This window comes from Arachis stenosperma, chromosome 3, assembly GCF_014773155.1.
Source record: "Arachis stenosperma cultivar V10309 chromosome 3, arast.V10309.gnm1.PFL2, whole genome shotgun sequence".
In the NCBI taxonomy this organism is placed as follows: Eukaryota; Viridiplantae; Streptophyta; class Magnoliopsida; order Fabales; family Fabaceae; genus Arachis; species Arachis stenosperma.
The window spans coordinates 157,592,622-157,605,426 of NC_080379.1; the positions used below are offsets into that span (position 1 = coordinate 157,592,622).

The 12,805-nt window shown below is 42.7% G+C and overlaps 2 protein-coding genes across 2 annotated transcripts; both read right to left on the minus strand.

The window, feature by feature from the left end:
* Positions 1-8,318: 8,318 nt before the first annotated feature.
* On the minus strand, positions 8,319-11,162 carry LOC130967824 (uncharacterized). Its single transcript, XM_057892845.1, has 7 exons — positions 10,940-11,162; positions 10,775-10,844; positions 10,429-10,588; positions 10,155-10,236; positions 9,473-9,689; positions 9,253-9,317; positions 8,319-8,743 (listed from the first exon to the last, which is right to left on the minus strand). Exons 1-7 carry the CDS (start codon positions 11,027-11,029, stop codon positions 8,489-8,491), a joined length of 939 nt encoding a protein of 312 aa, XP_057748828.1. The 5' UTR covers positions 11,030-11,162; the 3' UTR covers positions 8,319-8,488.
* Positions 11,163-11,840: 678 nt separating this feature from the next.
* LOC130969199 (uncharacterized) lies at positions 11,841-12,677 on the minus strand. Its single transcript, XM_057894834.1, has one exon. It carries the CDS (start codon positions 12,501-12,503, stop codon positions 12,069-12,071), a length of 435 nt encoding a protein of 144 aa, XP_057750817.1. The 5' UTR covers positions 12,504-12,677; the 3' UTR covers positions 11,841-12,068.
* Positions 12,678-12,805: the final 128 nt, after the last annotated feature.

A 12,805-nucleotide genomic window follows, 5' to 3' on the forward strand; every position in this document is an offset into this window, starting at 1 on the left:
ATATCAAACAGCAATGGGTGTCTTTCCGGGCCATACAAGGCCGGAGAGTTTTCACTCTTTTTGACGAATCTTTTCATGATTTCAAAAATTTCTTTTTTAAAGTGCGATCTGTTGAGAGTCGCCACCCTTTCTTTCTGGACCAAAATTTTTCTCCCCGTTTTCTCCTGTACTGGCTGAAGGCATTTTCTTGTGAAAAATATAACTTGGACGATTTGGACGAGGTAGAGGTGGCCATTGTGGAGTTCCTACGAAAAGTATGGGGGAGAGCCCTTTATTTGGATACGAAAAAATTCCTCCAGGGGTCTCCAACCTTTGTCCAAGTCCAATTAAGTAACGTCCTATTTGTTTGTTTTTAGTCTGGTGATCGCCCGAGTTGTTTTACTCCGACTTGTTTACTGACTTTATTACCTAATGGTTTTTGCAGAGATGGTGAAGAAGAATTCCAGAGAATCTTACTAGAGAGTCCAGGAGGCCAAGGCGAGGTTCCGCGCCAGGGCTGCTGGCCCTCCTCCTCCTCCCCCTCCTCCTCCTCCTCACAACCTGGGGACCCCCTCCCGACCTATTGTCATGTCCTCGTCAGCCTCTTCTCTTCCTTCCCCTCCTCCTCGACCTTCCCCTGAGCCGGAGACGAAGAACCGCAAGACTTCAGGGTCTAGCTCTTCTTTTGAAAGTGAGACTAAGTCTGATGCATCTCAGTTTGTTCAGAATTATATCTATCCTCATACTCGTATAAGTATGGATGATGCTTCCGTTCAAAACCACCTTAATCTTCTGGTTTAGGGGAGTGTTAGGGCGGCGGGGGTGTGCACTAAGCTTCTGGATATTTTTAAGAAGACTCCCCTCAGCTCTTTGGGTTCATCCCTGAGGGTTGAGGAGCTAGAGGGGAGGATTCTTTTATATCAAAAAGGGGAGAAGAGGTTGAAGGAGGAGGTCACCGAGTTGGAGGAGGAGAGGAATCGACTCCGGGAGAGGGAGAGGAAGCTGCAGGCCCAGTGTGACATGGCGAAGGGTCTGAGGGAGAAGGCGGAGCAGAGTTATACGAGTTTGTTCGAGGACCTCGTGGAAGTGAAGAAGGATTTGGTGAGAGCTCGGAACGCCTACGTGGAGTTGGAGAACTCTATTGCCGAAGGGGCCGAGGAGGCATGGGGGATCTTCAAGGAACAGGTCGGGGTTATTGCTTCCGACCTGGATCTCTCTCTCGTGGATCCTGATAAGATCGTGGTCAATGGGGCTATTATTTCTCCTCCCCGACCTGTGTCTGAATCCGAGCTGAAGACTCGGGGACAGAGGATAATAGAATCCCCTCCCCGACCAGGAGATGTCTCGAGTTCCTCGAAGGGTTCCGACCAACTTGCCCCGTCTTCCGTTGATGTTGCCCCGACTTCTCTCCCCGGTCCTGATGGTGCTCCAACTGCTCTCCCTGGCTCTGGTGATGATCTTCCTCTTGGTGGTGGTGACCTTCCTTCTTCTAACTAATCTTATGATGGCTATATAGGGGCCCAGCCTGTGGGTCCCCCGTTTTTAAACAATTTTCGTATTTATTGTTTTTGTTGTGGTGGTTGTTTCCTAACATTTCTTGGCCCTTTGTGGCCGCAAACAAAATTAAAAATACCTTTTTTTAGATAAGGGTTTTTAGGTTTACGTTTGTCTGCATGCTTTCTGTTTAGGTTTTGAGAAAACCTTTTTGATATTTTTCCTTTGTTTTGGAAAATCCTTTGTTTTGGAAAAACTTTTACCTTGGTCAGCTGCCATTTGTCTAAGTTATCTTGAACTTTTATTAAAGACTTGGGGACAGTTTCTGTCTTTGGTTTTTGATGGATTTTCCTATCTCTTTTTGGTATTCCTCGTACTCAATTTTCTTATTGAGTTTCTATAACTTATGTTATTTTCTACGATGCATTTCATTCTTCTCGGACTCTACGACTTGTAAGTCGACTAGGTTCCGAGTTCTTTCATGATCTACTTTTATAACCTCTTTGCACCGACTTGTACCTCATCGCTTTATCCTGACAACCATCTAGGTCGGTTCATGGGATTTTCACGTTTTATCGAGCATAAGTCGGTGTGTTTCGTAGAATAATAACATATGAAGGAATTTCATAAAGAGATATTTTAAAGGAAGAGATCTTTTATTTATTTGCAGTGGTACCTTTTTGCTACTAAGGGTTTTGAAATTTTGTTGTCCCCTAGTCCCCACTTTGATGCCTCGTTAAAAATCCTACTTCAGGAAAACCCTTTCTTTGGGAAAAAACCATGAAGTTGAGAAAAGAGTACATCAGGGAGTGGATTTCGCTTTTAGCTATAGTACCTTTTTATGTTACAAGCATGCCACGACCTAGGTAGCTCGATGCCGTTTAAGTCGGTCACTTTATATTAGTCTTTTCCTAAGACCTCTTTAATTTTGTATGGTTCTTTCCAATTGATGGCAAGCTTTCCTTCTCCATACTTGTTGATTCCTATGTCGTTTCTGATCAAGACCAAATCATCTGGGGTGAAGCTTCTTCGAATGACCTTTTTGTTATATCTGTTTGTCATCCTTTGTTTCAATGCTGCTTCTCTAATTTGGGCTTGTTCTCGGACTTCGGGGAGTAGCTCAAGTTCTTCTTTGTGTCCTTGTATGTTTCCAACTTCATCGTAGAAGCTCACCTTTGGGCTTTTCCTGTTGATTTCCACTGGTATCATGGCTTCTACGCCGTAAGCAAGTTGGAAGGGTGTTTCCCCTGTGGCAGATTGAGGTGTAGTCCGATAAGTCCAAAGTACTTGTGGGAGCTCTTCGGCCCATGCTCCCTTTGCGTTCTGTAACCTTTTCTTCAATCCTGCAAGTATGAACTTGTTTGCTACCTCGACTTGTCCATTTGCTTGTGGATGTTCCACCGATGTAAACTGATGCTTGATCTTCATGCTGGATACCAGGTTTTTGAAGGTTGAGTCAGTGAACTGGGTGCCATTATCGGTAGTGATGGAGTGAGATACTCCGTACCTAGTGATAATGTTTCTGTAGATGAACCTTCGACTTCTCTGAGCGGTGATGGTGGCCAATGGTTCTACTTCTATCCATTTTGTGAAATAATCCACTCCCACTATTAGGTATTTTACTTGCCCCGGTGCTTGGGGGAATGGTCCTAGCAAGTCCAACCTCCATTTTGCGAAAGGCCATGGGGAAGTTATACTAATGAGCTCCTCGGGGGGGGGAGTTACATGGAAGTTTGCATGCATTTGGCATGGTTGGCATTTTTTCACAAATTCTGTAGAATCTTTTTGCAAGGTCGACCAGTAGAATCCATCTCGGATTATTTTTCTGGCTAATGACCTAGCCCCAAGATGGTTCCCGCAGATTCCATTGTGAACCTCCTCTAGCACCTCGGTTGTCCTTGAGGTCGGGACGCACTTTAGTAGTGGTGTTGATATTCCCCTTTTATAGAGGATATTTTTCACCAAGGTGTAGTTTTGTGCTTTCCTCCGGATCTTTTTGGCCTCTTTTTCCTCTTTGGGGAGGATGTCGAATTTTAGGTATTCGACTAAGGGTTTCATGCACCCGAGGTCTAACCCGGTGACTTCAAGGACATCTTGAACAGCCTCTGTTTTGACCATAGAGGGTTCTGGGAGAGTTTCTTGGATTAGGCTTTTGTTGTTCCCTCCTGGTTTGGTACTTGCAAGCTTGGAGAGGGCGTCTGCCCTGCTGTTGAGGTCCCGAGTTATATGGTTGATCTCGGTCTCTTCAAAACGCCTAAGATACTCTAAGGTTTTGTCTAAGTACCTTTTCATATTGGGATCTTTGGCCTGATACTCTCTGTTTATTTGGAAAGTCACCACCTGAGAGTCGCTGAATATCATTACTTTGGTTGCACCAACTTCTTCTGCCAGTTTTAACCCTGCAATCAAGGCTTCATATTCTGCCTGATTGTTGGAAGCTGGGAACTCGAACTTAAGGGAGACTTCTATTTGCGTTCCCCCTTCGCTGACCAGTATTATGCCTGCACCACTTCCAACCTTGTTGAAAGATCCATCTACATATAACTCCCATGTAGTGGATTTTTCCTCTTGATCTCTGGCGTATTCTGCTATGAAGTCGGTGAGGCATTGGGCTTTTATTGCCGTCCGAGTTTCGTACTTCAGGTCGAATTCAGAGAGCTCTATTGCCCATTGGACCATTCTGTCCGCAATGTTCGTCTTCTGAAGGATCTGCTTCATTGGCTGGTTCGTTCGTACCTTTATTGTGTGTGCTTGAAAATAAGGCCGTAGCCGTCATGACTACTAAAGAGTATGCAAACTTTTCAAGTTTTTGATACTTTAGTTCAGGGCCTTGTAGAACTTTGCTGGTGAAGTACACATGATGCTGCCCGACCTCATCTTCCCGTATTAGAGCTGATGCTACAGCTTTGTCTGCTACTGACAGATACAAGACGAGTTCTTCCCCGACTATAGATCGGGTCAGAATTGGAAGTTGGCTCAAAAACCTTTTGAACTCCTGAAATGCTTCTTCGCATTCTGGAGTCCATTCGAACTGGCATCATTTTCTCAGTAGAGAGAATAGTGGAAGAGATCTTAGTGCTGATCCTGCCAGGAACCTGGAAAGGGTAGCAAGTCGGTCGTTGAGTTGTTGAACCTCTCTCAGGCAAGTCGGGCTTTTCATTTCTAGAATAGCTTTGCACTTGTCGGGATTTGCTTCGATCCCCCTTTGTGTTAGTATGAACCCTAAAAAATTTTTAGCCTCCACCACGAAGGTACATTTTGTGGGATTTAGTCTCATTTCATGTAACCTTACGGTGTTGAAAACTTGCGAGAGATCTATCAAGAGGTCGGTTTTCTCTTTGGTTTTTACTAGCATGTCGTCCATGTAGACCTCCATTAAGTTCCCGAGGTGGGGAGCAAACACCTTATTCATCAACCTTTGGTATGTGGCCCCAGCATTTTTCAATCCAAAAGGCATGACCACATAGTAGTAGTTTGCTCTGGGTGTGATGAATGAGGTTTTTTCTTCATCCGGCTTATACATCGGGATTTGATTGTATCCCGAGTAGGCGTCCATAAACGACAAGTATTAATACCCTGAGCTCGCGTCTACTAGAGTATCGATACTGGAAAGTGGATATGGGTCTTTGGGGCATGCCTTGTTCAGGTCGGTGTAATCGACGCACATCCTCCACTTGCCGTTTTGCTTTTTGACCAGCACTACATTTGTCAGCCATGCCGGATACTTGACCTCCCTGATGAAGTCGGCCTCTAAGAGGGCTTGTACTTGCTTCTCCACCACTTGAGCTCGTTCTGGTCCGAGCTTACGCCTGCGCTGCTGTACGGGTCATGATCCGGGGTGTATTGAAAGCTTGTGAGACATGAGTTGAGGGTCTATCCCTGACATGTCGGAAGCTTTCCAGGCGAAGAGGTCGGAATTATCTCGTAGGAGCTTTATTAGCCTCTGTTTTAAATCTCCATCTAGACTGACTCCTATGTTGATATTTTTTCCTTCCTCTTCTCCGATTTGAACCTCTTCAGTTTTTCTTCCCGGTTGCGGCCGCAGCTCTTCTTTAGCTTTTATCCCCCCGAGCTCTATGGTGTGAACTTCCTTACCCTTTTCTCGAAGGTTCAAGATTTCATTGTAGCACTTTCTTGCCAATTTCTGGTCTTCCCGCACCGTCGTTATTCCCTTAGGCGTTGTGAATTTCATGCAAAGGTGAGGGGTTGACACCACCGCCCCGAGCCGATTTAGGGTGGTCCTGCCAATTAAGGCATTATACGCCGACCCAACATCGACGACTATAAAGTCAATGCTCAAAGTTTTGGAATTTTCTCCCTTTCCAAAGGTTGTGTGGAGGGGGATGTATCCTAGTGGCTTTATTGGTATGTCTCCTAGTCTATACAGGGTGTCTGGGTAAGCTTTTAGCTCCCTTTCATCCAACCCTAGTTTGTCGAATGCTGGCTTGAAGAGGATATCAGCTGAGCTCCCTTGATCCACCAAGGTTCTGTGGAGGTGGGCATTTGCCAGGATCATGGTTATCACCACCGGGTCGTCATGCCTAGGAATGATCCCTTGCCCATCCTCTTTGGTAAATGAGATGGTTGGGAGATCGGAAGTCTCGCTCCTGACTTAGTAGACCCGCTTTAGATGTCTCTTGCGAGATGACTTGGTAAGCCCTCCTCCTCCTAATCCCCCTGAGATCATGTGTATATGTCTCTTTGGGGTCTGTGGTGGTGGGTCTCTTCGATCACTGTCATCTCGCTTCCTTTTTCCATGACTGTCCGACCTTTCTACGAGATACCTATCGAGCCGGCCTTATCTGGCCAGCTTTTCTATCATGTTTTTGAGGTCGTAACAATCATTTGTAGAATGACCATACATCTTATGGTATTCGCAGTAGTCGCCACGACTCCCCCCCCCCTTTTTGTTCTTGATGGGCCTAGGGGGTGGAAGCCTTTCGGCATGGCAAATTTCCCTATACACGTTGACTAGGAAAACTTTCAGAGGAGTATAGGAGTGATATCTCCTCGGCTTTTCTACGCCGATCTCCTCTTTCTTCTTGGGCTCTCTCTCTTTCTCTTTCGCTAGGTGAGAGTGCCCAGGCCGCTAACTCGGTTCTCGTAGTCTAGCGTTTTCCTCCATGTTGATGTACTTTTCAACTCTTTCCTGTACGTCATTCAAGGAGGTAGGGTGCCTTTTTTATATGGACTGTGAGAAGGAGCTTTCCCTGAGTCCATTTACTAGGCCCATGATTACTGCCTCCGTGGGCAGGTCTTGAATTTCCAAGCACGCTTTGTTGAACCTTTCCATGTTCTTAAAGGTTCTCCGACCTCTTGTTTCACACCCAGGAGGCTTGGTGCGTGTTTAACTATGTCTTTTTTAATGGAGAACCGCATCAGAAATTTCCGCGAGAGGTCGTCGAAACTCGTGACCGATCTTGGGGGGAGGCTATCGAACCACTTCATCGCTGCTTTCGTCAAGGTGGTCGGAAAAGCTTTGCAGCGAGTGGCATCAGAAGCGTCGGCCAGGTACATCCGACTTTTGAAGTTGCTCAGATGATACTTTAGATCCGTCGTCCCGTCATAGAGGTCCATCTAAAGACTTTTGAAGTTCCTTGGAACTTTTGCTCTCATTATGTCCTCACTGAACGGGTCGTTCCCCCCCTCCCCCCCAAGGACGAGTCTTCTCGGTCACTGCGAGAGTTCCGGCTTTTAAGGGAAGATTCTAGCTTCAAGAGTTTTTCTTCTAACTCTTTTCGTCGCTCTATCTCTTCCCTTAGGTTCCTCTCCACCTCTCGTTGTCGTTCTAGTTCCTATTCTAGCTGCTCCAAACGTCCTTGGTGGTCGTGGACCAATCCCATTAGTTTAGCTGCATGGGGCGGTCCTTCCTTTCCTGATTCACGTCCTTCGGAAGAATTTACTTTTGGGTTTTTTACCCCAAAGGTACCCTCTTTGTGTTGGTCATTCGCTTCCTGGTGGAAGGTCATATCCGCCTCATTGTTTCTTGTGTTCAGATTTTCTTGTTCTGAATCGGTCGTGGTGTGGCCACCTTCCGGTGAGTTGTTCGCCATCGACGGATGATCTCTTGGGTCCCCGGCAACGGCGTCAATGTTACGTTGGGTAACCGAAGATTGATGGACTAGACTCGTGTGGTTGGCCCAATCGTCTTGGGAAGAAGGCCTTCAGGCTTTCTTCCGCGTTTGATACCTTCGTCTGACTTGTGTTCGGGGGGAAAAGAGGGTGATACCTGTAAAGACACTCCGATGCCTAAGTCAGCAGGGGTCTAAGCGAGTTTAGAGTGTATGGGAACTTAGAGATACCTGAGGGTTGTCAGTGTACTTATAGTGGTGAACCCATAACCACTGTTGGAGTGGTTCCACCTTTTAAGGAGGATAACTGTCCCTTTATCTTAGGGAAGTTGAGGTATGACTCCTAGAAGTGGGTTGAGAGATTTTATGGGCAATTACTTATTTTGAATAAGTGTTATCTGCCAGCTAATCTGACTTCTGACTTTCTTTTAGTGGAGTTTGCATAAAAACCGACCTCTTCGATGGAAGTCGGTCGCGAGCGGAGGCCAACCTTCGGATTGGGCCTCTTTATCTTATTTTGTTCTGGACCTTAGTGTTAGGATAGGGTACGAAGAAAAGGTATTTTGGAAAAGAAAATTAAACTAGAAGACTAAAATAGAAAAAAATATTAAAACAAAAATAGGACATTAACATTAAAGATAAAATTCAAAAACATCGAACATCGAACAGAACCAATACTTTCTTTTTATCTTTATTATTATTATTATTTTGGGAGGTAAGTTTAGTTTCAACTTTCAAGTTGTAATATATGTTTGTGCATGACAGGGAAAAATCTTTGACAATAATGATTGATAACACTAATTTACAATATAATGTTGGAGTACATGAAGATTTGTACTTTGTAACAATGGTCAATAAATCATACAAAATCTAAAGATCACATTTTGCGACTCTGATAAGTGCAACAACAGTGGTTCAGATTCATTTGCCATGATGATCTTGATCTACCACGAGAATGAAGGCGATACATAAGATGGAAAAGCATCATATTTTGTTGCAAGTGCTTGCACAGAAGATGAATCTGCTACCTCCCCAAAACCATCGAGTCCAAGTTCGGTCGCGTGAATACCACCAGTGATAAATACTGATTCGATTCCGGCGGCATTGGCACCCTTTATGTCGTGATGGAGAGAATCACCCACGGCAATACATTCAGAAACATGTGTGCCAGCCATTGCCATGGCTGCTTTGTAGATTATCTGATAAAGGATGTATATGTCATGTTAATGCTAAACAAAAGATGATCTATTGAGGTCAACAAAATTGTTAATCCAGTTATCATATGCATGCATATGCTGAAGCTCAAAAAATTAAAATAATGTAGTATTTTCAATTATCTGTGAAACAATGTGCAGAAATGAGGAAAACTAGATTAAGAGAAGAATAATGTAGATAATTTATTCGATCCAATTAAAGTTAATGCACACAGCTTAGCTTGACCAAAATATTATTTAACACTGAATTCACTTTTGCATGTTAAAACTGCAAGCACATTGCAAGGACTTGTATATTTGTAATAACTGGATACAGTTAACATGAAAATCACTGTCGGATAAAACGTGCTGTTTAATCAATTTGGGAAGTAATTAACATTTTTGTTTGATACTTGTGTGCATGCAATCTTTAGCAGTCTAAGTGCTAAAAACCATTAATAACACAGGAGAAAACAAGAATCACAGTGAATTTATTTTGGCAGAAACATTGTCACCTCGCCAGGTTTGCCCATCCATTTCACTTCACCCCCAAGCTTTTCATATTTGGCTGCTAGTGTACCTATTAAGTTTAAGATACACGCAGAAGTATTGGTATCGAAAAGAAGAAAATGAAGAAACCCATAGCAATATCAAATTAAGAAATTTTACAGAAAATAAGCACTATTCAGGGGTTATGCTAGATTAAATACAAAGGAAAAGGGAAAGCAAAGTCACCCGGCATCACACGCAAGTCCCTTGCTTCAACAGTTACATAATCTGGATTGGCTACCACCATAGGGATTCCTTTGGAAGCACAAAGCTCCAATATTTTCTCGAGATCTTCAAGTTTCATTGAATGTGCATCCCCATGGGGACTCCCCAAGGCTTCTGTGCCATGAGCCAAAACAAACTCAGCATCTTCAACGTTTTCCACAACTTGCAAATCTAAGCCCTACATGAAGTTATAAAACACAAAAGGATTTGAAAAACTTTGATGCATAGTATACCCTTTTGGCCATTATCTTTATATATTACATAATATAAGCATTTTGTACAAAAAATATACAATACATTATCCCTAGATTAATATTTTTAACAATTTGACAAGAAAAAAAAGCTGACCTCAGTAATCTACAACAACATCAACAACCAAAGTATTTACCCATAAGGTGGGATTGTCAACATGGATAGTGCAAATCAAATTCTCCTAACTCTGCACATCTTCGATGAGGTTAGAAGAAAGGGAAACCTCTCTAAGCAGACTAATTAATTACATTGCAAGCATGACAGCTCAAAAAAATAAAAGAATTAAAAAAAAAAAAAAACAACCACTCCAAGAATCATACAATGTTATATTGAATAAGATGACTGATGAATAGCGAAATGGAAGCCAAAATGCATTTTAGTTCAAACACACCTCAAGAGTTATTGCTCCGCGTCCCTTCCATGTGAAATGAATGCAAGACCTTCCCAATGCCGCAAACCAAGGATCATCTCTCCTGCTTGAAAGAAAATTTCAACAGAGAGTTAAAACTGCATAAATAGTTAAATACACAAGCATGAAACTGTATATGATGAATAAGCATCTTTGAAGAAACTTAAAATCTGACTGCAAATGACCATCAAAGTACAACAGGTATGAATTAATGAAAGAAACTTTTCCCAGTGATGATGATGTAGCATGCTACAACCTTTGCAAGTACTGATGAGTGAGCTCTCCACTGGTGATGGCTCCGGCAAAAAGCGAGTCATCAAAGCCGAGACTCTTCACTTTTTCCATAGTGACAGATGAGCGCCTTGAGGAGTTGCTTATGATCACCATCTTACCACCACTCTTTGCTATATTTTCTACTAAGAAACATTACAATTGAAAAATAATAAGAACACATAACATACAATACATACACCATATTTGAACACCAAAAAGGTTGAGGTGTATATACCTAGCCCAATTCAGTTTCAATAAACATAGAATACAAGAATTCAAGTGTTACAAAAACACAAAATGCATGTTGCGTGTAAAGTAGAGGAGAATACATGTAGGGATAGCAGTAGGATAAGGTTGTTTTCCATCGTGGAGGACTCCGAACTGATCCAACAACCAAACCTAAAACACATCATAAAACAAAACGCTCATCAATCAAATAACGTGGAATTGAAACTGAGACTGGGGAAGAGTGAGGAGTGAGGAGTGAGGAGCACCTTAAAACGATGCGTTTCAGCGAGCTGTCGGAGTCCATTCAAGCTCTGAAACTGAATCTGAGATGGCGGAACTGCGCATTTGGGAATCATTCTGTGAATCGATAGCTCGCTACTTCACCAAACCTGCACAGTGCACACCCTCATTTCATCTGCTTCGCTTCTCTCCCTCTGCTTCAACCAACCAAATATTCCTCCTCTTTCTTTTGTTTTTTTTCCATATCATTTTTTATATAGGCCCAATTAATTTTAAGAACCACAAAAAAAATTATTTTGGGCCAACAGTTGACTTTACATTTTTACTTAATCTTTAGGCGTCAAAAAGAAAAAGCCGGATTAAAAGATACAGCGAGAAATAAATAAAAAAATCTTTTGATTCAATTAATTGGTGATCGTTTATTCAGGAATTAATGAAATGTAGGTAACAGTTCACCTTGGATTAAGAAAATTGGTGAATTACATGCCAAGTAAAGATGTAGTTTGGTACATTCAAATATATGGAATTATGGATCAAGGATGAGAGGTCATGACGTCCCAAGGAACCACCATCACATCATGTTGTACCTTTTATTTTCTTAGAATGCAAGCACAAAGAACCAACCGAGTTTCTACATCTGCTTTCATTAGGACAAAATTAATGGAGACGTTTGAATAATTCGTATAAAATCATAGTTTTAATTTCAGCACTATATATTTTTTTCTTAACGGTTGCTTATGGATTAAAAAAAGGCAATGCTAGGGGCCAACAACTTTTGTGATTATTAACCATCAACTATGATTTGATGGTGTGAGATTTCATCCAATGGCTCATCTTTATCTGCTAGTTATATGCTGGCCAAAATTCAATAAAATTGCTGTCCCCTAAACTTTCTCTTAAAAAAAATAAGTGGCGTCAAACTTAAAATGCGTAAAGATGATAATTAAGACGTATTATTATTATATTGAACATCTCAAACCATCAAATGATTTTCGATTATTACATAGTGACTTTCAACTATATTACAGGCGGGTTGATGTTGAATTTCTAACGTAGGGAAAATTGTAAAACGATAAAATGAGTAATTAAATTAAACAAGAACAGGATGAAAAAGGGAAGGGGTTAACATTTTGTAAAGTATATTTATTGATGGGTTCATTCAGGTTGAGGTGCAGGTGGTGGTGGTGGCTCTTTAATAATGGGCTTTCCTCGCTCTCTAAGCCTGGCCACTTCTTCTTTCATGGCTTCTTTCCTCCTCTTGCTAGCCAACACTTTTGCCTGAACACCACTCACGTTTGGATCCTTTCTCTCCTCGGGCGGAGGCGGCGGAGGCCTTCTTCCGGCAGCACTTGCTACGCGCTCGTCGCTCAAACTCAATCCCCCCAACACTAGTGCGCCACTTAACCCCATCAATGCCCTGCGCCGAAGAGAATGGTGGTCAGAGGAAGAAGGGAGTTCATGCTGATCAGAGATGAAGTGGCAGCACACTCGTCCCTTCTTCCAAGAATTTGGGGAGCTTTTCCGGGGTTTTGAGGAAAGGCCTATTGGGGCGGTGGTGGTAGTAGGAGCAGGTGTCAGCAAATGAGCCATGATTTGGTCGGTTTCAAAAACCAGAAACCAACTACAAGTTAGGCAATATGACTCTTTTTATTTTTCCGTTTTAGGATTAAATTGGAAATTAATGTTTTCCGTTCTCAGGGGTTATCTCATGTGTCAGGAGTCACGACACACATAACAGAAATGACCAAGCAGCATAGCGGGGAGTAGGAATAGGAGTGGATATCGTTTGGAGTATCGGAAATGTGATTTGATTGTGGAAATTCATTGGTTCGTTTCGGATAAGGTTCAATCAACTTCGGTACTGTGGCCCCTCCTCACAGGCATTCGCTTTT